Source organism: Hippocampus guttulatus, chromosome 18 (assembly GCF_054856545.1).
Source record: "Hippocampus guttulatus isolate MCC_2025c chromosome 18, RoL_Hgut_1.0, whole genome shotgun sequence".
NCBI lineage: Eukaryota > Metazoa > Chordata > Actinopteri > Syngnathiformes > Syngnathidae > Hippocampus > Hippocampus guttulatus.
The window spans coordinates 6604850-6629773 of NC_141278.1; the positions used below are offsets into that span (position 1 = coordinate 6604850).

General features: G+C 43.1%; 2 protein-coding genes across 2 annotated transcripts in view; one reads left to right on the plus strand and one right to left on the minus strand.

The window, feature by feature from the left end:
• ext1c (exostoses (multiple) 1c) overlaps positions 1–7476 on the minus strand; it is a 51157-nt gene extending 43681 nt beyond the window's left edge. Inside the window, exon 1 of the mRNA XM_086136315.1 lies at positions 7458–7476. The gene's annotated coding sequence lies outside the window, so the exon portion shown is untranslated. The remainder of the gene's footprint in view (positions 1–7457) is intronic.
• sdc2 (syndecan 2) lies at positions 329–24218 on the plus strand. Its single transcript, XM_086136317.1, has 5 exons — positions 329–741; positions 18770–18884; positions 19057–19229; positions 20731–20863; positions 22436–24218. Exons 1-5 carry the CDS (start codon positions 682–684, stop codon positions 22597–22599), a joined length of 645 nt encoding a protein of 214 aa, XP_085992443.1. The 5' UTR covers positions 329–681; the 3' UTR covers positions 22600–24218.
• The last annotated feature ends 706 nt before the right edge of the window (positions 24219–24924 follow it).

Genomic DNA, 24924 nt, shown 5'->3' on the forward strand with positions numbered 1-24924 from the left:
CGCTGCTTGCCCAGCGATCAAAAGTAACATTTCAAATAGAGAAACAAATGTACAAAAATGACTTTGGAGTAAGCAAACATTTGTTTGTACGTATAACCATTCATTAGTCTTTAGTCCGAATGTACCCTCGTACTCTATCAGCCTCCCAAGCAACGAACCGTCATTCATTTCCAAACGGACGTGTAATACAAACAATTTGGACAGCTCCGTAACTCGACTACTTTAATCGTAAACACGCTCGAGTGTTTCACTTTAGTGCGCTCCGAGGCGGGGGGGGGGGGGGGGGGGGTAGAGAGAGCGGGGCGGGGGGAGAGAGAGAGAGAGAGAGAGAGAGAGAGAGAGAGAGAGCAGCTCGACCGACGCGTCTCGCGTGGATTTTACCAACCAAGGCAGCGCGCGAAGGACTTTGCTCTCATTCCCCGCTTTATTTTTGCATTTATTTGTCAAATGTACTAAAACTAGGCATACGAAGCAAACTACACGAGAAGCAGCAGTGGGGGTGGAATAAAAAAAACAAAAAAAAACCAAACAAACGCAACACGTATCCGGTAGTGGTCCCAAGAGAGAAACGACAGGAGTTTGGAGCCAGACGTGGAAAGCAAAGCGAAGTAAGGGACGGGGAAAAGACGGCATTTCGCTTGCTGTGCAGCACTACCCTCCGCAACAAAAAAAAACGGAATAATGAGGAACGTTTGCTTCATTTTGACCCTCGGCTTGGCAGTCTACCTCTCCGGGGAAAGGGTAAGTTTGTGAAGAGCAACTCTAAAACGGGTGTTGAGTGGAGCGTTGTGGGGGGAAGAAAGCAACTTGCAGGTCAACTCCAGACCGACGTAGATTTTCAAAATTATGATGCGAAATATCGCTTTTTTTTAGGTCGTCTGATCAATAATACACCGACGACGCGCTGATCCACTCAGCATCTCAAAATCGGCTGTTGAGCTAAAAAGCAACTCACGGTGTGCAGAATTTTAATCTTCGATGGGCTTAAATGAACTCACGTGTCAAGTTAAACACTGCTTGGATGCTTATTTAAAAAAAATAAATAAATCAAGGCGTCACGTGCCATTGATAACGTGACGTCAGGAAAGAAATGCTTAAATCCCATATTAAGCATGTCTTACAATTCGACTATGACTTTCAGTGGAATACAAATAAACCAGCTGAAAGTACGGTTTACAACAAACTGAAGTGGCGACAGCATTACAAACACAGATTGATCGAGCCAATGCCAAAATATAACACACATCCTGCCGAAAAAGATGCTGATATTATTTTGATTGACACTGTCCTTTTTTCACCTTTACTTTGTTGATCTGGATGCCAAACAATGGTTTAAGTGGATTAAAAATAAAATGTCGGCACTCCCCTTATTCGACTGTTCCCAGGAAAATTAGGCAGTGGGTAACATCTGATCATTAAGTTAACCAACTAATAAATAAAAAAATTGAAGAAATAAATTGTACACTAATTAATATGTTATTTGGTCATTTGACCAACAGTCTGGCCACTCTTGTTCTGTGCAATTATTGTTGACATGGCTCGCAACAAGTGAGTCAGAAACGCCAACGTTACAGTGAGCTGGCTGCTCTTCACAAGTACAATTAACGGGTTTTGTCATCACAAGATTTTTGGAAAATAACTTTTAAGTGCAAAGCAAGGCAAGATACCTTCTTATTTTATCAGAAAAGAATGAAAAAGAACCGCGAATGACAAATAACTCAAAGTGCAATTTTAGGAGCATAGTTTTCCTGTAAACACGGAGAGTGAATTACAAACTAGCCTATGTCGACATCTTCGAAAAAGAATAAATGAAAGAAAACAAAGCCAAAGTTGTCTGACTACTTGCTGTTGCTAGCTGGGCACTCGTCGTTAGCAGCTAGCTGCTGTCCTCGAACAGCGGAGACTCGCGCTGTATCGTACAATGACGGCATAATTAACTTGCGGTTTCTTAGTATCCTACATTAGCAATTGGATATCATTTCGGGGTGACGTGTTGCCGTTGGTACCATCTACGCATGCAATAACAACTGTGATAAGGCATACCAAAATGTCAAAAAGACAAGCTAGCCATCGCTCCGCCGTGTGAGCCAACTTCAAAATAAAAGCCTGCTAAGTCTATTGCATTGGCTTTTATTTTGAAGTTTGCCTTTGCGTTGGCGGCGTGTTACATTATGCGAATGTCTAAATGACGGCCCACTTCAAGCACTGCCTTCAAGTATCTGCATGCAGCCCTTTTCAAATTAGCCTGGTGGTTGCAGTGGCATATTTTGCTGCCTGTCATTACTGCCTATTCCCCCCACTCCTGTTGTTTCCCTGTGGGTTGGGACTTGCCGCCTGGCCCACTGCCTGGTCTTGTGTCCGAACTGGTGGTCCAATTAGCCACATCAGACACTCCAGGACTTTGTTTTGATGTTTTGACGCGGTTACATTTGACTGTGCATACTCATGTTTGACCCTGGTGTTGCCCTCATGTGACTGTTAGCGTAAACAGTCCCTGTTCAACGACACCATTGAGACAGTGCGCGTTTAAATATAGTATTGGTTACAGTATCGGATTTCATGCAAGCGAAAAAAAAATGTAGCTCATTTTTTCTCGAGCTTTACATACAATAGGACATCTTGCAAATAAATCACATACACTTTAACCTGATCAATTTCATTTTCCTCTTTATCAGCGTGCCCGAAGGGCCCCCCCCCCCCCCCCGTCACTCGACACATAACATTGATTGTCTTTTGGCGCAACGGTCGACTTGTGGTAGATAACCTGCTTTAGGCTCATTTGTTTGTGTTTTAATTAGCAAATATCATGGGCATTATTGGGTGGCTAATTGAGCACGTGGATAAAACGCCATCCCTCGGAGTTGATGTCACCATCATGAAAGCTACTGACAAAAATCAAAGCTTGGGCTTGAAAGTGTTTTGCTGCCTTCTACTCATTAAACGTAACATGTAGATCAGGGTTGTCAAACTCATTTCATATTGTGGGCCGCATACGGCCTCGGTTGATGTCAAGTGGGCCAGACCATTAAAATTTTACCATAGTCTGCTATAAATAACCAAAATATCATGTATTTCCTTTGTTTTGATATAGCGAAGCACAAGAACATGAGGAAAATGTTGAAATGTACCTACATTTCATATACCTCACATTTCATAAAACACCTTAGATTTCCTTAGACAAATGTTCAATTTACTTTTATCATTCACATATATGCATTGCAACTGATCCCACTGATTTTACAATGGCACAAAACTTGAACAAGTAATTAGTATTTAAAAATATAGTCATGCATTTTAAGATTAAACGAGATTTATAAAGAAAGGATTTTTTAAACCCGCCTACACTTTACAAACTAAAGAGAAAACAGTGTGCGGATAATACATGAATTGCCTTTTATTAAAAATATTAATTCAGTGTCTTTTTATGCATTTTTTAATTTTTAAATTATCCCGCGGGCCTGATCGAACCCCATCGGGGCCGGTTCCGGCCCATGTGCCGTATGCTTGACAACAATTGGTGTAGATGGAAAGGACCAAAGGTTTTTTTTTGTTTTTTTACACGTTTCAATCGACCACTGAACCATTTTCCACTTGTTTGATCGCTCATGCATTTAAACGGAGATGTTGTGGTGGGAATAACTTCCAAGTTAAATCGTCAACATTCCGTAACATACTGCAAATGAATTGTAATCTATCACGTCTGTAGATTCTCAAAATATGTACATATAAAGTAGAATGCAAAACAACCTAAACCAAACAAATATTGGCAGTAATGGACCAGAAATGACAAGCAATGATTGTGCGGGGATTTAAGACGGAGGCAGTCATGTGGTGAACAGAATCTGAAGGTGAAAGTTCTCTCAGCCACTTTCTCAAAAGAGCCTATGAGGTCAGATTGCTTTGATAAACTACTTAACTACCTTCAAAATTGTCAAAAAAAAAAAAAAAGGAGGAGCCTTTCGCAAAATGTTACTTCAAGGGTGAACGGGCATTAAGCGGAACCCACATTTGAAAGAGTTAAAAAAACAAACTCGCCTGCTTTGTATTGCGATCATCTCAGGCCCGAAGGAGTTTTCGGGCTTAATTTTCCGCTTTGAATGATAGCTTTGCATCTGCTGATTTGGTGGCAATGAAATGAGCCCTTGTGGGCTGACCTTCCGCCCAACTTACACTGTGCGCAAAATATATTTTCACACGTCATTTACTTTCGGATGCACTTGGACACAATCTCCGTGTTTGTTGATGACACTCTTTCCCAGGCTGCGGAAGGAAGACACAGGGCTTTGTTGGGAAAGCGTGGACCTTTCAGCAGCTAAATTAGGTGTCGACATGCGCCTTTTTCCTGATTAATTACAAAAAAAAATGAACATAAGATGAGCAAGCTAGAAAAAGTTTGGTGCATCAATGTTTTGATGGAGGGTTGAAATGAAGTCACACGTCGTCTCATTGAAAAAGAAGCCAGATGCTGTGCTGTGACTGCAGCCTCTGCTGTTGTATATTTAATGATGAGCTTTTTATTTTGCATTAACCGAGAACTCATCAAATTGAAGATGCAGACCTTCCCCACCTTCCCTATTCCATGCTTGTGATTGTGTTGTATCGCACCGCTTTGGTTTCTTTTCGAAATAAATACGCCACCGTCAAACAGGATGCCTGTTGTTGCTACCCTTCAGGGAGCCACCTCAATTTTCTGACATTCAAACGCTTCAGGGGGCGTAATTCGCTTGGCCCCGGCCTGCCATACGTTATGCAATCTTTAAATGGACCTTAGACAAGAATCGGAAGCGGTGGCCCCGCTAGACCACTGAGAACGCAACCGTTTCAGTCACCCTGCTCCTTTTCCGTCCGAGCGCAAACTCCTGTTTTGTCACTCAAGCAGATGCTCACTGATCCACAAACAACAATGTTGACTCCCGTGTCTTGTTCCTGTCTGCCCCATTTACACGGAAAGAAGACATCATCGCATTGACGCGTCACAAATGAAGATTGATTGCTTGCATGCTACCTAGCTAGCTAGCATGTAAGCAACCTAGCTAGCTAGCTTGAATTATCCAGGTATCAATTAAAAAAACCAAAACATCTGGATTTGCAATTAGTAGCCGGAATAATGTGTTTACGTCGATGTGTTGTTTCAGTTTGACTCACAGGGAAATCTGATTTTAAAAAATGTCTCAGATTGTGGCATGGCATGACAGGGCACATGGCTGCTGTCACCCCCCCCCCCCCCCCCTCCACCTCATTCAGTTCTTTCCATCTATTTGGGGTGGGGTAGGTTATGACACCATTTGGCTACTTCATATCCACTGTAACAGCAGTTCTGGTTTTACTGGAACACACAATTATCAACCAAAAAGAGAATGTGCATATACTGTATCAAATTAAATATTAACTTTGAAAAAAGGGAACTCTCTGATCTTTCTTCTGCTCTTACCCTTAATTCTCCTTTCCCCTCCATTTATTTAGTTCAGGAAATGGAAACTTGGCAACGTGCTAGGGGAGGGTGTTGTGACAAAAAGAAAAGTGGAGGAAAACTCCCTGTGTCAGGACGTCTGTTTCCACCCCCCCCCCCCACACCCCCACACCCCTTTCATTCTGATTTTATTGTCTACCTCCAGTTTGAGAAGGGGAGTCTGCGACCGAGGACAGAGAAGTCGTTAGTGTTGGGGGGGTGGGTGATAAGTGTGAAGCGTGTATCCCTTTTGCTGTGCAGGACTTTCCCAAAAGAGGATCTGACTGCCTGTTTGTTGTGCGAAGTGTGAAAAGGATGGAAGAAAAAGACGCGTAAAAGTTTATCATTCACACAAAGCTAATTCTTATTTCTGCCAAAAAAAAAAAAAATCTTCAACTTTAACGATTCAATTGTGCTAGGTCGCGGAGCCTCTCGCTTTTAAAGTTCATGGAGCTTGACCGTTGCTTTTCATCTACTGTACGAAAGAAAAATACATGTCTGGAAATGTAAAGCGGGTCAAGTTTTCATCAAAATAAGAAACACATGGCCCGGTTGCCTCATCACCCTGAGATGTCAAGGCGCATAAAAGCCGGGTCACTACAGTTCGAGCAATAATTTATTTTTGGATCCACGCGAGTGCCGTTGCGCGTGTTAAAAAAATAAAAATTAAAAAGAAGTCAAATGCTGCGTGTGGAACTGACTTTGTTCTATTTGATGGCTAATAATGTGCGAGCCACATGTGTTCCATCTAACTGTCCAAAAACTACTGTCTTTTTAAAGCCATGACATCAGTTTGATTTTTTTTTTCCATTCCAAGATCGCTGTGGAACATGGCAAACTACCCATTTCACACATCTGTGCTTGTTCCAACGTACTTTTTAAAAAAATAAAAAATAAATTAAATCATCTTTAAAATGGATTAAACCAAAAATCTGGACTGTACTCCAATGTGTGGCGTTTCTATTCCATCACCCCGATGCGCGTTTCAAAACAGCACACGAGTTGACTAAATTAGGGCCTCGATGTGAGTTGTGCACCTCGGCCGCAAATTACACTTAATGGAAGTGGCTTCATTTGGAAGCATTTGCATGAGAATAATTGGTTGTCTCAAAAAAAAAAAAGCACTGAGCCCACGTGAGATTTCACGATAAGAACATTTCACAAAATGCCAACGCAGGGCGGTGTGTCAACATATCCCATGCAGTAAATATCATCAATATTCATTTTTGTTGCAGCTGCAATTTGAGTCGAAAATCGTAACGTTTCAACAAATACCCCAAACGGTTTATTCTTGACACAAAATGTCTCTCAAGCATATGGCCATAAAAAATAAAAAAAAAGAACGTATTGCAATTTATTTCAGTTCTGCATTTTAATGCGAAGGAGTCGCCCAACCGATTCATATCCAGATGTTCATTTTCACTGTTATGCTCTTAAATTAACATTTAATAGTTGAGATCAAAAATATAAAAGGCGCTGCATTTTTTTTCTCCCCACGATGCTATTATCCGTTTGCTAGCGACAAGCAACTGCAGTACTGACAACAGATTATCCATAATTGGCACATATTGTGTGTCAATGTTACTTTTCTCCTGTCAAGATGCAGTTGTAATCTATGATGTTACAAGACGAATACTCAGATAGTTGTTTATTTTATTTTACTTTTTTTGCACTGACTTGTAGCCGGCAAATTAATCTTGACTAATGCACACAGTTAACGGCCATCTGTGCCCTCGAATGCCGTCTGCTGTTAAACCCTTTCAGCAGAATAACCCGCCACACCAGCGCGCCATTATTCAGGCAGACTTGGTGTATCATTCGGCGCGCAGCCTTAGAAACCAAATCATGCGCGCCGCATGGAACGTATTTTGATTTTCGAAAGAAAATAAGTACACGCTTCGTTAAAAAGTTCACGTTTTGGATTTAACTGCGCAGAGGGTTGTCTACATGGCATGTACGTTGCAAAATGAACCCAGAATAGGTGAAATCCAGGAAGTAGTCAGTGTACCTGCTCCTCAAGGGTTCCTTCCAAGCTTCGAAAGACTTGACGTGTCGACCGGTGTTCAACAGCCATCATTGTTCACACGTCCATCGCCGATAAACACCATTTTTGGGTGGAAAAACTATGACAAAAAATATATATATACAATTACACAATGTACAACATACAGTACACACCACTTGCGCCACAACTTAGACAGGCATTTAGCCGGTCTAAAATCTAGCCGACTTTTGGTCGTGACATAACTACACGCTACAATTAGAGAGAGCTTTTCTGTAATTGACTTGAAACTGCAGTGCTTGAAAGCATCTGGTGAAGGCGAATCTCGCAACATCTGTTCATGGCAGATGAACATCACTGCTGACAAATTCACCTGATTGCATATAGTTCTGCTTCCATTTAGTGGGCTTGCACTTAGCTCCATTTGATTCGGTGAGGCTTTTAGTCAAACTTTTTGTCAGACTTTGAGTGCAAATGCTGCTGTAAACAGCTGTCGCCTGGCGGGGTTTTGATAGTGGCTCTATCCCCAGCTTCCCCATTAGACTTGCGTCAATGATGTCACTTAAATTCTCCGTAATTTTATTTTCCACTGACTTGACGCCACCATCTTAGTTAAGAAAAAAAAAGCGGTAAAGTAAACCTGGAGCCCTGGGTGGAGCGGTCTATGAGAACATTGTGTTGTTTTAGGACCTTTTAGGAAAACCAGCCTGAAATATATATATTTTTTTAACCACACATTCTTGCTTAATAACAGCACGGGGAAAGAACTGGAAATGTACCCAACTAGAAAATACGGCAGACATATTCCAAAACATGTTTAGGTGATGGAATTTAGTTCCTAATCTTTGTCCTGAATGCATGTGCGGAGGTTGAAATACACTCATGTGGAAAAAATGGTTTTGCTTTACTTGCGAGGAAACGTATTACATCCCCCGAATACCTTGCGACGAAATTGGTCGTATCTTTTGTAGATGATAGAAATCACGCACGTACCCAACAACTGCTATTAAGTGTCCCGCACATTGATATGTATTAAGTTAACATTCAGTTAGCATAAATGTCAGTGCTTGTATTTGCTAAATTTGATGGCAAAAACCCACCAAGTGTCTTTTGAGAGTATCACAAGTAGCAATTTCAATGCGTTCTCTCATCATTTGTTTGTTCTGCCAACGAGGTCAGGAGTCAAGTTGCCGATGTTCGAACAGGTAGTTAACTTGAGAATGAAGAAACGAAACTGAACTTCCAAGCTTGAAATCACGTAGACTGTCGATGCCGCTTTCAAATAATGCTTTGAAAAACCTCACCGAACCCCAGAGGCCTGCTTGCATGGCGAACTCTTTGTCCACACACCCTGCCTGAAGGCGGCCATCTTGCTTTTAACCTTTGACCCAATCAAGGAGCGCACACTTCAAAATGCAGTAGCCATACCTGGCCAGTGAGGGGCAGACTAAACAAAAACTGACAAAGGTCATGAAAGGTTATGGAAAAAAAAGTTTTTTGTTTTTTTTACTCCACAAACAAAAAGAAGTGATTCAGAGATAGCGTCTCCAACATGTAACATGTATGTATCTTAATTTGAGGTGAAGTATTTATTTTTCTGTGGAATGTTATTTTTTGTATGTATTTTTAATTTTTTGCAATATCAGCCATTACTTGGTGCCACTTTGTCTTGGGGTTGATTAAAGGAGGATTAGAATGTCTTACAACAGATATTTTCCATCTCCAGGGCCTTAAAATTGTCATCATCAGGCATTCGCAGCCCAGACTGGATTAGGGAGACACGATGGCGCCTCCTCACCGCATTGTAGATGAGCTGACGTATGACCGCGACATGTTTCGGTGATACGGTCAAAATGACACACCCTCTGATCATACAAGCGCGTGGTGAATCTGCACATGACAAAGGCCATTTTCCCCTTTGTTCAGTTTCGTCAACGTAAACACGCGCGCACGCGCCAGCGCGTTTGCCAACAAATTTACAAACGTGCTCACCGCCGAGGCAGGATTAGCCCCGGATAATGGGATCAGAGAGCAGCACCTGTCGCACCTCTCCTGTCATGTCATACTCGCTATGCTCGTTTCCTTTCCTGATTCCTTTTTTTTTTTTTGACAGAATTGACTTCTCTATCAGCCTTGCTCACATCCTTCTTCTCGTCAAATAGCCTACACGTGACGCACAGCATATTGTCTGACCAAAAAAAAGCTCTTGCTTTGTCAGTTTTTCTTTACTCAATCCTTCAATTTTTTTTTTAAGTTTGCGGATGTCTTTTTCATCGATGCCATCATGGGTCCACCTCCCCCCCCCCCCCCCCCCCACACTGTAGTGCCCATGGCCTTCCAACTCCCCCCTCCGAGTGCAAATCCTCTTAAGCAAAGGCTTGGATGGATATTCAATTGCTGCAGCGGGGATTGCATCAGATCAGTCAACAAAGCGGCAAAATCATCCTCCTCCCCCCACCTTGCATGCCATCGCTCCATCTGCTTCTCTTTCACTCTACCACCTTTTGGCTTTTGGCCATCATGGGGAATTTTCAGAGCTACAAGTTAGACTGAGGACTCATGTCCCATTCAATCCTCAAGCACATTTACAGCAAGGTGTTAATGTCGCAAAGAAAGGATGTTTTGGGGTTTTTCTTTTTTTTTTTGTATGGCTAGATTGGCAGAAAAAAAAGGAAATAAGCAAGAGTTTGGTACTAAAAGAATGCGTACCCAACACCTTGCCGTTAATTTTCCGCAACGCTAGTTCACACGCTAGCAAGAGTTGATGCTAAGCATGCCCTTGAGGCGATAAAGTGACAGCGAAAAGCAGACCCGGAGGTGTGAGTGAAATAAAGTGTCCCTGCGACAACTGAGCACTTGAAGGGTGCAGCTCACAGCAGGCGCTGACGGGGAAACTGCTCAACCCGAATAGAACGTTCTAACAGCCCCTCCCTTCACACCTTATAGAATCATTGCTGTAAATTGCAATGAAGTCATGACACATTTTGGGGGGGGGGGGGGGCTTGACACCACGTGACCGAACTTTAACCTTTTAATGCACCCAAACCGAAACACTTGTACGTCACACAGGTAGTATTTCGCATTACTTGAACAAGAAACAATAAAGGGAGGGCACAAAAACTACAAAGGCTTTTTTATACAACAAGCATTCACATTCATAAAACCTAATTATCGTCAGATACATAAAACAAAACAAATTCCAGGCTGTGATTTTATTCGTTAAAAAAAGAAAAATGAATAGCATTGTGCCCAAATGAGCTGCAACAGTTGATCATCCAGTATGCTTGTCTCTTTTTGAACCTGTTTGTGTGTGAGTGTGGACGGCGTATATCGGGTCACCGCGCAGGTTAAAACAACATCGTCTGGAGCATATGTGCTCACGCTCATTTGGGAGTTTGTGTCGCCGCACTTTCTGTGCGTGTCGTTATGTGTCCCGGGCAAAGGTGAAGCGTGGGCGGCAGAGGTTTATAGAACGGAATGATCGATCTCAGCTGGAACCCATCGTCGCCAGGTCAAGTCCGAGCACTTTAGTCATCATTAGCGGCTTTATTGATTGCATTCGAGAGTGTCGGTTGAATTAGGAATTAAAATTTTGCTGACTTGAATATCATTTTGGGTGTCACGCGGTGCTCTCTTTGCAAATAGGTTAGCAACCTCCTAAGTTGGAATGGCTATAGCAGTATCAAAAAGTCATTTTGGGGGGGGGGGGGGGGGGGGTAGAAATAAAATAATGATATGCTGCAAAAGTTGAAGGCCCATAAGCAGCTCCAACTATTCATAAGCAGCGGGTAAAAAAAAAGAAAATAGCCACTGGAGAAAAAAAAATCTCCACAAATGACAAACAACAATGTGCGCTCACACCTAGCGAAAATTTGGAGTGTTCAATCAGCCTGCCATGCATGTGTTTGGAACGTGGGAGGAAACCGGAGTATCCGCAAAAAACCCACACAGGCACGGGGAGAACATGAAAACTCCACACAGGAAAGCCGCAGCCGGAATCGAACCCTGCACCTCTGCACTGCGAGGCCGACGTGCTAACCAGTCGACCAGCAGGCCAGCATGTCTAATAATCAAAATTGGAAATGGGAATGGGGTCAAAGGCCAACATTTCCCCGCAAATAATTGGGGATTTTGCATTTAACCATCCCTGAAACAGAGATGAAGAGAGACCTTCTTTCTTGCTCACCCGCTACACATCTTCCCTCCTTCTGTGAAGCGGAGATCTTGCTCAGCTTTCAAACCAGCCGTGATTCATTTTTGCCTAACCACACAGCAGACAAGACTGTTCTGGGGCCCTTGCTTCTCATGTACGCGGCATATGCCTCCATCAAGGGAGAACTGGAGCGTCTTGGTGCCAAGAATAGTGCTACGGGTATATAGATGCATCCGTTCTGGTGCCCTGAACCAAGGGTCAAATAATTGCACGGAAACATGAGAAACCTTGAGTGGTATTGTGTTTGTAAGCACCCCCAGTGTGAACTTTGCATCATCATTTGTCATTATTCAAAGCTCAGCACGCTTCACATGCAAAAAGGGCGTAGATGTATCAAATTGAAAAGGGAATTACATTTCTTTCCAGTAAGGCTTTGTTTTATTTTGAAGAACCTCTTGAGTCAAACTAAAAAAAGACGGCTTTGGAAAGTCATGATTCCAAATTGCCAGCTCTTCATTTTATTTTATAAAATAGAAACACTGAACCACAAAGGGCATTTGTCGAACAGAATCTTTTGCAAAGATGGATATTTTGAATCCTATTTTATTTCTGGAGGGAAGAAAGATGGCAAATCTTTCCCTCCTCTGTGTTACATATGACAGGAAGTTGAAGCCATTTCCCAACGTCTAGTGTTTCACATCTAACAAAGAATGAAGCCCTTTTTTTCATGTGTATCAGGAGTCGTTTAACCGGGCTGAGGAATTTCCCCAATTCCCAATCTGGGGGAGCAAAAGAAGGCAGGCATATGGGTGGGGAGGAGAACAGGGGGCGCATTTTGCAAAGGGAGCAGTGGAGTTGGCGGACTCTGGGAATTTGCTACTTCTTAGTGCAGAAAGGCAGAAAGGCAGTCACGCTCCGTGAGCGCTGGATACCACAGCACTGAGGTATTCTTGAAACAAGGCCATATGAACTCCACATTGTTGTTGTTTTTTGTCTTTGTGAGATCTGGCAGCAATGAGTGAGAAATGTTATCAGGTGGCTGTCATTTCTCGCCGCCAATCCCATCGTTGTCCCGAGAGAGGCAGCTGACAGCCTTTAATCAGTTTTGTTGAAATGCTTAAATGATTAAAGCAAAATGAAATCAACCCGTAATGCGTCGCGGAAGGTCGGCTTTTCATACACACGGTGAAAGGATTGCGGAATGATTCCACGCTATTCCTTTTCTTTATTTCAGCATGTCTGTTTTTCGAGGAAACCTTGAAATGGACTTTCTTCCTGTTCGGAAGCAATAGTGCAAGGGAGGAAATAATCGAGGCTGTATTGTGTGTTTCTATGTCTGAAGGGAAGGAAAAGCCAGTGAGGCATGTCACATATGATACTGCCTCAAAAGCGCTAAGTTATGGTTGACTGGTCATGTATATGTTAAGGTAGGACGACAAATTGTGTCAGCCCGTTTGCTGGAAAACAACAAAGGAACAACCAGGCACCCATTTACTGTACTTTAAATGCTTGAACATGACTTCATGGAACGACTTTAATCTGTTAACCTACCACTCGATTCCTACCTCAGGATCAAGTTATACGAACAGCGAAAAGCAGACTGGACGATTATGAAACGCGTGCAAAGTATTGTAGGCGTCCGGACCCGTTTTACATTGTTGGATGAGGTGGCCATTTTGTGCTAGCGGTGTCCACAGTGAACGCTAGCAAGGCTGTGTAGTCATGCGAGTGAAAGACGGGCAAGGATAAGTCAGGGAAGGGGATTTTACAGGGAAATATTAAACCACAAATTTTCAAGCGGTAAAGTTCACTCTTACTTTTCACAAAAGGCTCACTTCTACTTTGCCGTAAAGTGGCTGAAGGTGGAACACTAAGTTCTCTCGACGCGGTGAACACTCACAGCGGGACTCCTCACGTCCACTGCTCGGTTTAAGATTTTTTTTTAACATGTCTTTATTATTAGGACTACAAACGTAAAGATAGTAGATTTAGCCAAATCAAACCATCTCACCATTCTCTTTTTTCGCTATAATTTCCTTTAAAAAAACAGTCATAACGTTAGCTTCACTAGAAACACTATCGTGAGCAGTTTTCCTTTATTTGGAGGCATACTGAGGGCTAAGTTAGAGGAAAAAAAAAAAGAGATGCCTTCAATATGTGACGCACGGTGTCAACGATCTGTACACGGTGCGAAAGAAAAAGTGCAAGTGAGCCTTCGAGAGCCATCATAAGACGGCTCATGAAAAATGGTGCGTGAACACTCCAATCCGAATTTCCTCACATCCAACCAAGGCCCGTTTCGTATGTGTATTGTAGTCGTCTTTGGTATCCGATGCGACAGATTGATCCAGTGTGCCGACGCAGTGAGCACTCGGAGAAAGCACGCACGTGCGGTTTTACATCGTGTACTTGATCTTCAGAGGGACGTAAAATTGCGCCTAATGCACCTTTAAAAACTGTGCCTCATCCTCTGAATAATAGGTTGATGGAGAATGAAAAAAAAAAGTTTTCTCACACTCGTGGCAATTTTCCTTTGGAGCTGAATGTCAAACGTCTGTTTCCTGGCACACACGGTTGCACTTCAGAGGATTTTATATTTCAGGTCTGCGATGAAGGCATTCTCAGTCTAGTAAAAATGAATTTTTTGGGGGGGACATCTGTTACTGTTATGAAGCTCAGAATGCTAACTGCTCAAAGACACGACACTGGGGATAAAACACAGCCGAGCATTTGTCAAAGACACTAAACTGTATAGAAACACAACGTGTGTACGTTAAAGTTAACGGGAGCGTTGCGGTGTACACGAGCGCGTATGCTTTGCTCTTATTTCCAATACAGGGAAACTCCTCTACAACGAAACCTACATGGGCGAAAATAACATCTAGTGTGAAAAAAATCTTTCAACTACAGAGGCAATGTGATCTAACACCCGGAGCCGGGAGAGTCGCGAGTAAGGGGTTTGTGAGTTTGTGTAACAATACTAAAGAGACGTAAAGCAAAAATGTCAACTCGAGGCGGGCATGTGCCGTATATTTCCGTTGCGCTCTCCGTAGCTCTCTCACACGCACTCAAAACAGCGCCGGAGGAGCTCCAGACCCGACGGGCTCAAAGCGAGTTTGATTTGTGTCGACTTCCGACAGGAACTCCAGCTCTCCTGGGCCTGGCAGCATCAATTAGTTCCTTATTATGATCCCCGGGAGAGCTATAAAAGTTTGAGTGGGTTCAAAGAGCGCAACGGCAGACACACTTAACCCATATTCGCACACGTTTTTGCCTCTGTATGTACTTTATTCAGTGTAACGTCATTCACCACGCACACACGCCCATCTGTAACTTCAAGTCAGCCTTTTGCCTGCATGTCAGCATGTGTGACGGCGGCAATCGAAAATCATCCCAAGCCAGTGCTGCAGATTTTGAATGAATACATGAGTAGGTTGGAAGTTTTTGTAAATTGGCGGGCCAAACATTTTTCTGGGAGGCGCAGGGTTCGTGTAAGTTTACAGTTTCTTAACTACGGTTCGTCACTTTGTGTTTCAAAACAGAGTGACAGATCTCTCTCCCTCTCGAGGTCTCGTCAGAGATTCTAAGTCATGAGGTAGACTCCAAGACAGAGTTGAAACATCAAGAGTGCGGCAGACGGCTGGAGGAGGATCTCTGTCTGCCAGCCCTCTCGCACTTGCCCCCCCTCCCCCGTCCCTCTGAAGTCCCAGTTTTGATTCATCTCAGGCCTTTGAGAGCCAGATGAGGGTGTGTGAATTTTGACAATCACCATTCCCTTTGACCTGACCCAAGTTCATATTTGTGCCGTTGGGGAGAGCGGTTCATCAAAATTCCAGCCCTGTAGGCGCTTGATGATGACAGTAAAGGACTTACAGTACGTCCCATCAAAGAGCCTCCAATCAGATTTCGACTCTTTGTTACCTTTTTTTCATGAAAACTATCAAGAATCCAGTTGGGACTTCAAGATCCAGGACTTTCATGCCCGAGACCTTGCACATTGGTTTCCAAAAGATAATTTTGCTCAACAGTTGTCATGTTTTTTGGTACGTGGAGAACATATGTCTTGGGTAAGTGGTGCATTTCTATGGGCGTTTTTGTGAAGGAGAGAGCCTTGACTTAAAGCTTTGAAAATGTGTGCCTTTGTGCGCCCGCTCGACTGCACAATGAGCCTTCAACCAAGAGCATGTTTGCCTCCTCCTTCCTTTTGCTTTTGAGCTCTCTTCTCTCTAAATGGTGGACATTTATAGCTTAAGGTGCGCTCCAAGAGCGACTCTTGACGGAGGACTGAAAGCGCTCTCTTCAGTGTTGTGGACGATGGATTTATTTATTTTTTAGACTCAACCATAACCCTTTTATGCACCCTTATGCACACTGTAGTAGCCGCCGTCCCCGAAAGGGTTTTAAACAGTCTTCAGTGATGACTTGACAAACGAAAAGCTCTTCACTCTGTTGTATTCAAACTGGGAAAAAAAAATGTGAGTGAGTGAAATGAGTGGTCAATGGCTGTAAAAATAGAGCTGCCGTGGCGTAGCTCAGGCTTCTGGTGCCCTCTCGACATTAGTCGTCGCCGGACTGCCGCCTCGTCCAGCGATAAGAGCGGAATGGAGTCACTACCTGCTAATGTCAACAGAGAGCTCGGTATATTGAAAATGTCTGCGCCTTAACATCACATGATGGAGAAAGTTGTCTGTTTCCTCGTTTTATGACGTTTATTTTTCTCACAATCTTTTTTTTTTTTTTTTTTTTAATTTTAAACTTGAGTCAAAGGACTTCTGGGTGATTCAATCGCATTGGTTTAAAAGGTTGCTTTTAGCTTCGGGTCTTCTTGTTACGAACAAAGTACCTCTCATGCAGTGGTACTGCAAAATTAGCACTTCAAATCCGTCACGGACGATCTGGAATTTCTCCGCCTGTACGTTTCAGACAAGACCAATTGAAGCGGGCTAATGTGACGTCTGTGTGAACTTGCCGCATGGTGAGGTCAGCACCGGCATCCGTGTGTGATATCTACACTTCTTACGGCGATAATTGCTTTCGACGTCACAGAACGGGAGAAGTGAGTGTCAGCTGTTAAACTTCACATCTTTGTTCCAGGCTCGTGGAAAATCATCGGCGTTCCTGCCTGTGCTATTGTTATGATATAGAAACATTTTTTCTTCACTCTTTGCCTTTTGGTTTGTGTTTATTCCACCAGCGCTCAGTCAGCCTTTCAGTACCCCGTCAAGGCAGCGAATTACAATACGCCGTGTCAGCAAGTCGATAATACCCGAGGAAGAACCCTGCAGCCTTCCTCCCTTCGCCCACATCCGCCGCAATGTTCCTGGTTGCTTTATCGAAACGGGAGAAACCCTTCCACCGAAATACCGCATGACCCGTCGTTCGGGAAAACAGCGTTCGCCGCTTGGTTTAAGTGGCAAGCGCAGAAACGGTTTAAGCATCGGCAGTATCTTTTGGATTTGGAAGAATAGCGAATAACTTGTGGCGAAAAGAAACAATTGATTGGAACCTCTTGATGCTGCACTCAAGGAAGAATTGATTTAAACCTCTTCATGCTCCACTCAGTATATTGGTCTTATGATATATAGTATATATATATTTAAGGGAAAAAAAAAGGCACGCATAAGCAGACTTGAATGACGACGCGGTGTCAAATTAAAACGCTCGCTTGCTCTCCCGCGCTTACGGATCAATGAACGAACGGAAATACTTTCATTTGTTTCTCGTTGTGCGCGTGTGTGGCCCTCGATCTCATTAGCATCTTTTGTCGCCATGTGAACGGGCCCCCTTGTCTCGTTTTGCCCCATTGTGCTCATATTATTAGCGATGCATTTTGACCTGTGGAGCACACAGAACACTGAATGGCTTTGCGAGGTCGGCCGCATTGACGGGGGTGATGGGGGAGGGGTCGAAAGGAATAAAAGGCAAGTAAGGTTGAGATAAAGTTGCTTTGAACAAATTCTTTCTTTGATCAGGCGGCTGAGCAATGAAGAGCCTTTCTTTCGCAAGTCACTTGACTGAGGCATTGTTCTGTTTCAATCTTCGCCTCCTCGTCTCTTTCACTTTTCGCCCCTTCAGCGCTGTGGACCAACGTTTTTGTCATGGAGAGTCGCCAGCGCCTCTCTTTCATCATGCTTGACAAAAATGCAATTTGCACAATTACTTAAAAGCACCACCGTTTAGACGCATGTGAATATTTGTCAACAAAAGGCGCCTTTTTTTTTTTGTCTGTTTTGAATAAACGCGAATGTGTAGCAGTCCAGGATTTTCATCTTGGTAATTATTTTTGAAAAGCTGACAATGTCGTCAATTTTTTTTTTGCCCATCTGCACATTATGTCCGCCCAAACATAGCTGGTCTTGAACAGACATTTAGTGTGGTCTCATTACCCAATTCCTTGGCTTTCTCGCAGCATGTCTATTCTTTGCGCCCAACAAAAGAAAGCCCCCTCATTGGTCTTTCTGTCAGGCCAATTGACGGTTCCCTCGAATCCGACGTCTTTCAGCCTCAAGTTTATCGGGGCAACTTCCTTCGAGCTGACCTGGGAACTGTAGCAAACGGATCCACATAGGGATGGCATTTTGTTGTGTGTGCTCTTTCTTTTTTTTTTTTTCCTTCCATTCTGAGTCGGACTATTAGTATTGAGAAGCTCCAATACAGCCGACTGCAGATTAGTCAATCAGACCTGAATGGATGTTGCCATGGATGCCGTTATAACCATTCCAGTCACATACGCTCAACACAACACATACATTGCACGCGTATTTAAAAAAAAAAAAAAAAAAAACCATCTATCTGCTGCACATCATGCATACAAGACTTGATCTTTTTTTTTTTTTCCTGGAGAGCGCAGTTGGTTCATTTTTTGTATTCAATTTTAACCCTTTCAGGGACAGCGGTTAATACAGCTGACAGTTTATCATGTTATCAGATTACAGGTGCATGAAAGGGTTAATTGACTTTTTTTTTTTAAACCATCGCGCTATGTTGATTTGTAGCCTTTTCAAGACCATTCGCCGATTAAGCCGACAATACAAACATTCCAACCAATCGGTCCAGTTTTCAAGACAGTTAGTGGCGGGAGGTGACCAGTTTTAATACGTCAGCAGTGCATTGGGGTGCTGTCATGTCACAATTCTTGATAGCTTCCGATTTCTTTGTTTTGCAGATAGCAGAGGCAGCCAAGACTTCCTCCCAGGCTGACGACTTATACCTGGATGACACCGGCTCGGGAGGTTACTACCCCGAAGACGACGATGACTTTAACTCGGGGTCTGGCTCAGGTCAGAAATATTCACTTAAGGTGTAAACAAACCAACATTGCACAAGTACAAGTCGATGTTTCACTCGCAGTGTGGGAGTTGAACATTTGCAGAAAATAAGGTCATGCGAGTTAAGAGATGAACAGTTTGAGCGCAACAGCTTAATATCAATTTTTATCTCACCCTCTCCCAGGTGCGGGTGAAGAGGTGGCCGAAGAAGTCGTGACCGTCAGTATGGTGTATATCGCACCCAAAGCAATAGATCCCACCAAGGACTCCACCAAAGATTTCAGCACGAAGGTGGAGGCAGCTACAGTCAGAGAAAAGGCCGGCGACGGCGCATCTAAGAAGCCATTCAGAACAGAGGTCAGTTGAACACAACGGGGGCCATTGCCTTTCGTATTTACAAGTCTGTAAATCAAGGAAATCCTTGGATGACACAATAGTGGGAACAGGTTGTTGGGTTGATTTGCTGCCAGGCTCCTGAAAACCAGACTATGCTTTAAGGTGGTGCTTCAAATGAATAATTGACTGGAGGAGCAAACTACAACAAAAGTTGCAGTCATGCGGAGTCTTATGATTTCATGACATCCATGTGAACCAAAAAGGTCGGCAGTGATTGATGAATGATTGTGCATGTGAAATGGAATCATATCAAGTACCGGAGATCATATACAAATGCAATCACAAAACAAAATGATTTTGCTGATGCCCCTCGGCGAGCAGCACAGTTCTCATGGTAACGTCACAACGTTCAAACGCCCGCACACACAAAGCAGCTTTTTAGAATTTAACTCATTTGGGGGCAGCTATTTTCAGACTCTTCTTTACAAAATACATAAAGACATACCTGGGATTGAATGACTGGATTCATCCAGCCATTTTCCAATCCGCTTCATCCTCACGAGGGTCGCAGGGGGGGCCTGAGCCTATCCCAGCTGTCTTCGGGCAGTAGGCGGGGGACACCCTGAACCGGTTGCCAGCCAATCGCAGGGCATGCCTGGATTCTTAAAAAAAAAAAAAAATTATTAAAAAAATGTTCTTGGCATTGAATGAGATTCATTCATCATTGCTGTCAATCACTGCATTTCAAAATTGAAATTACGATGGGGGCGGGTGGAGAGAACTTGTATAACTTATATGTAGTTTGCTCATTATAAAAAACAAAAGAAAACACTGAACTGATCTCAAATGTTAATCAAAATGATGTGCCAGGATTATATCGTCACAGCAACCTTTTTGGGCTAGCTACTCTCTCTCTCTTTGAGCTCGCTACTCTCTCTCTCATACATATAATATTATAAAATATATATATATTTTAAATACGACACATTATCAGGTGACTCTCATGAAAAAGCTTAACGTTGGTGCTAATGACGCAGGATAAGCGTACTCTGGCCATGCTACATCTCACTTGTGTGCCATGCTCTTAATACACTAGAGAGGATCCTACATCTGTTGGAGATTAGTTGCCAAGGCTTCACTAAAGCGTGGCCTACCTGCTGTCTCACTGACACAAAAATCACGGGGATAACCCGAACTCCAACCTGGAATCATCCCAGATGCAACCATTCCTCACGCAGACGTCGCTAGGCTATGCTAATCAATGGAGGCAACTTGGATACAGTCCAGTGAAATTTTTAGCCGGCCTACATGATGTAGGCCTGCTTCGGGTTGACAACCGAGTAAACTCTTGACGACCAGTAAGCAAATCGATGAAGTCCTCAGTGATTGTATCAGAGAATTTGTCCTCCTCCTTTGGTCATTTCTCAGACTCGCAAGCTACCTAAGCTTGACCTAATTTGCCCCCTGTACCTTTTGTCTTCTCCTCCTTTCCTTTTCTCTCACATATCCATTCTAAATGCAGGCCCCACCAGTGCCGGTTACAGAGGACATGCAGAGGAACCAGATAACCAGTACAACCAGCGCCCCAGGCTCGGCTCAAGAGCCCATCGAGGTCCGCACCGAGAACCTCTTCCAAAGGACGGAGGTGCTGGCAGGTATGTTACACCTTAGAGAAATTGAAAAGGTTTTCGAAGTGCTGCTCAAATGTCAGGTGTCAGGTCTTCCATTGTCAAGAAAGTTAACTCATTCACGACCAAAGACGTTTGTTTTCAGACTTGGTCTAGAACTGGCTGCTACTGAATGAGTTAAAATATTGAGTTACAAAAATAGATTTGAGAAACAAATGTGACAACTCCATTCTGAACAAATAAGACAAATGAGGGTGGGGAGGGGGGACTCCTTCTAACTAGAAGCTCCTGAATGTTGGCGTTTCCCTTTTTTGACGAAGAATTCAGTCATTGCGCTTGTAGTTCATTTCTCCATTTCTTGTCATTTGTGGTATGTCGGGATATTATCGGCATGGAATCTCAATCGTCTTTTCCTTTAAGTTTCCCACCTGATCCACTTCTCAAAATAAATGCCTTTAATAAACTCTCTCCGTCTTCCTCCATGGGACCTTGTAGAGTTCATACCGGTGTGGGCGTTTCAAGCGCCTTCTGCCTGGGTTTCGAGAACACGGATACCGTACTCCGTCTGATCCCATCTGTCTTCTCCCTTGCATGTCTGGAGTTAAAACATTTGATTGGCACCTCCCGTACGCTTTGTTGTTATATCAACCCCTGCGCTGATCGGCTCAGCCGCCCGCTGACAGCTTGCCTCGCGTCTCACTTCTTTTGATAGGCACATTTTTATCCAGTGTGTGCCGTTTTGGAAGGCTGATTGTTAACCGAGATGCCATCTTCAGATGAGATGCCAGATGAAATTATTCATGGTCATCTGCGCTCTTGTCCATCTTTGCTTTTTGGTTGTCTTTACAACTAGCACTCATGCATGACGTTTACAGAGAATAGACCATTATTTTATTCCATTTATATTCAATCCACACGTGTGTTACCATATTTTCCGCACCGTGAGGCGCTTTGGAGTATAAGGCGCACCTTCAATGAATGGCCTATTAAAACAGTTTTTCTATTTTAAAATAGAATAGAAAATAAAAAAATAAAATAGAAATCTTATCTTATCTTATATAGGGCGCACCGCCCGATAAGGCGCATAGAATAGAAGCTACAATAGTGGCCGCGGTTGTGTTAGCATTCCACTAGATGGAGCTACGCTAAAGAGAATACAATACAATCCAGCTTTATTTACAGAACATTTCAAATACTACGTCCAAGAAATCAGAATATTGATCCATATATAAGGCGCATCCGGATTATAAGGCACAGAAAATGAGAAAATTGAATGCTTTTAGGTGCACCTTATAGTGCGGGAAATACGGTATTTCCCCCCCACAAGTTTCTCAACTGGCCACTGGTGAGGTTCTTTACCCAGAGGGCCGAGCGGCCGGTCAACATGTGGAAGCCAAAGGGAGCGGAGAGTAGATCGAGGCCCCACGAGAAATCGCCAACTGAGTAGGACAATAAAAAGGCCCATGTGGGAGAGCTGACCAAAATAAGCTAATTGTGGTCGTTTCGTATCATTCGTGGGCAGAGCTGCAGTCAGAGCGAACGAGGTGAATTCGTGGACATTTTCTCATCGAAATAACCTCCTCTTTGTGTGCTTGTCAGCTGTTATTGCTGGCGGGGTGATTGGATTCCTGTTCGCCATCTTCCTCATCCTACTCCTGGTTTACCGCATGAGGAAGAAGGACGAGGGCAGCTATGACCTGGGTGAGAGGAAACCTTCCGGCACAGCCTATCAGAAGGCCCCGACCAAGGAGTTTTATGCATAAAAGGCCCGCCCCACCAGTCATGGGATCAACAAATCACAAGAGGCTGCCCGAGCTGCAGCGCCCGGCAGCAGCGAACATGAGAAACAACAATACGTTACAATGTTGATTCATGGAAAAATAGCGTAACGGAAAGCTTTTGCATAGCATATTGTTCTTAAGATTTTTTTTCCTGCCCCCCCCCCTTTTTATTTTCCCAAACAAGCTTTCCTCATTTTATGGCAACTGTCAGTGTATTGTATTAAAAAATATATATTTTTAAAAAGATATCACAAACAGGATCTGTAAAGGTGAGAAAATCAACTGCATCTGTCTTCTGTCAAAGGAGCTTGTGTTTAGTCACTGACTACTTTTAACTGTAGCAGTATGTGTAAAGAAAAAAAAATCAAAAGTGGAAATAATTGAAAATAATTATACTGTATCAATCCCGCTTTTATGGTTTTCCTTTTTTTTTTTTAAATTTTGTCCTGGCATGTCTGATGTTGATCTCTAAAGTTGTATGACATTAATTTATCTTTTCTCTGATGTTGAAAAATGCCTTTGTAGTTTTGATGAAGCGCTTTGGTCTTCATATTAACGCTGTTAATAGTCAATGTAAATTTCCTCCCTTCAGATTGCGATGTTAAATTTTTTTTTCTGCTCTCACGGCCATTTTTTTTTTTTTTTAAACAAAGGTGAGCATGACATCAAGTCTTGTTTATTTGTTTTATCCACCGCAGTTTGTGTGTGTGTGTGTTTTTTTGGGGGGGCAGCATTTTGTTTTCAAACCCAGGAATTGGTCAAAGATGGAGGAAGAGTTGTCAGTGTGCTAAAAAAAGAAGATGATAAAAAAAGCTTTGCCCTTCAGATTGCACACTATTGTTTTTTTTGGGGGGGGGGGGCTGAAGTCTCATCTTCCCCCAATGTGTTAACGGACCGCGTCCTCGCCAAACTAGTGTCCTTCTACCCTTCCTCGGCCTCTTTCTCCCTCTGTTTACCATCCCGCCCACCTTCTTTTTTAGTCCGACTGGAGCATGGCCAGTTAAGCTGTCAATGGCCTGCCCCACTTCCTGCTTTGTGCCCATGTTGACGCTTCGGGCCCAAAGACCTGCTCCGTGAAAGGCCTCATTGGACGCGAACACCAGGCCACATGCGGAGCACATACCACTGAAACAAACAGCACAGATACAATAAGACACAGGTGGAAGGTTCGACACAAGTATGGCAGTCACCATTTTTTCTTTTTCTCTCAAACCCAAAGACTCACAGTTTTCCAACTTCCAAGCCTACTATCCCCCCCATGGCCACTTCACTTCTTTTCCACTTTCCGTTTTTTTTTTGTTCTTAATTAAAGAGGCCTAACCTTCCAATAGCTTGATAGTATATGGAAAGATATATAAATACGGTATATATAATGTATATTCACAAATGTTTTAAACCTTCAAAGTGCCTACCATTTAGATAAGATCATGCTCACAGTGAGCGTGAGGCGGGGGTTGAAACAGCTTGACTGGCATTCAGTGTGCATGGATGACTGTAATGGTAACATTATTATTATTATTTTTTTTAGTCTTACAAAAAGCTGACAGTATTGTACCTATAAGTTGAAACAACACTACTGAATAAACATTGTGGCCTAATAACTAATTGCTCTTGTGAACTTTGTTTTAGACGACCGACGTGATTGGACATTAAAAAAAAAAGAGAGAGAGGGTGAGTGAGGGCATCAGGTTTACTTTCTGTTCACTTTGACACCAGCGTTATATTTTATTTAATTTTGTTACACATTTTTAGTCAGTTAAATAAAAAAATATTTTTTTTGTCACCTATTGGCATTGTCTCCAAATATCCTTATGCCATATTATAGAGTAGAAATTGCCGTCATTTTTTTTTCCCCTGTGCTTGTCACATTTTTTTCACCTATTTGCATGTTATTTACATTCACGCTGTTACCATCGCCCTGGTGACCAATCCCACAGTGGAAACAACCGGTCATTGTTTACTACTGCATGCTAGCATGGCAAGGGCAACTGAAGAATATTGCTCGATGGAGTTCTGCTACACAATAACGTACATTTGATTGGTGTGTGGCTAACACAAACCTGAATATAAGCGTAGACATAAAAAGCTAACCGGCTGTGTGTGACCTTCTCGCGAACGGAAAAGACTTGGATTTTCTGTTTTACTGCATAGTGGGTGTCAGAGGAGTGAACCAATCGGCAAAGCAGAATAATTATGTTTCCCAACCTGTCTGCTGCGCTGAGAGCACAGGGGACATGTTTGTTTGCCCTGTCAAAGTGCAACCAGAAGTCAAATGTTGTTTATTGATATTAATGTGACCGTCACAAG

Bases quoted from the DNA above. Each gene is read 5' to 3' on its own strand.
- sdc2 (XM_086136317.1), top strand. From the start codon at position 682: ATGAGGAACGTTTGCTTCATTTTGACCCTCGGCTTGGCAGTCTACCTC. The intron at 18,885-19,056 runs GTCAGAAATATT...ACCCTCTCCCAG, and splicing joins TAACTCGGGGTCTGGCTCAG to GTGCGGGTGAAGAGGTGGCC. The intron at 20,864-22,435 runs GTATGTTACACC...TGTGCTTGTCAG, and splicing joins AAGGACGGAGGTGCTGGCAG to CTGTTATTGCTGGCGGGGTG.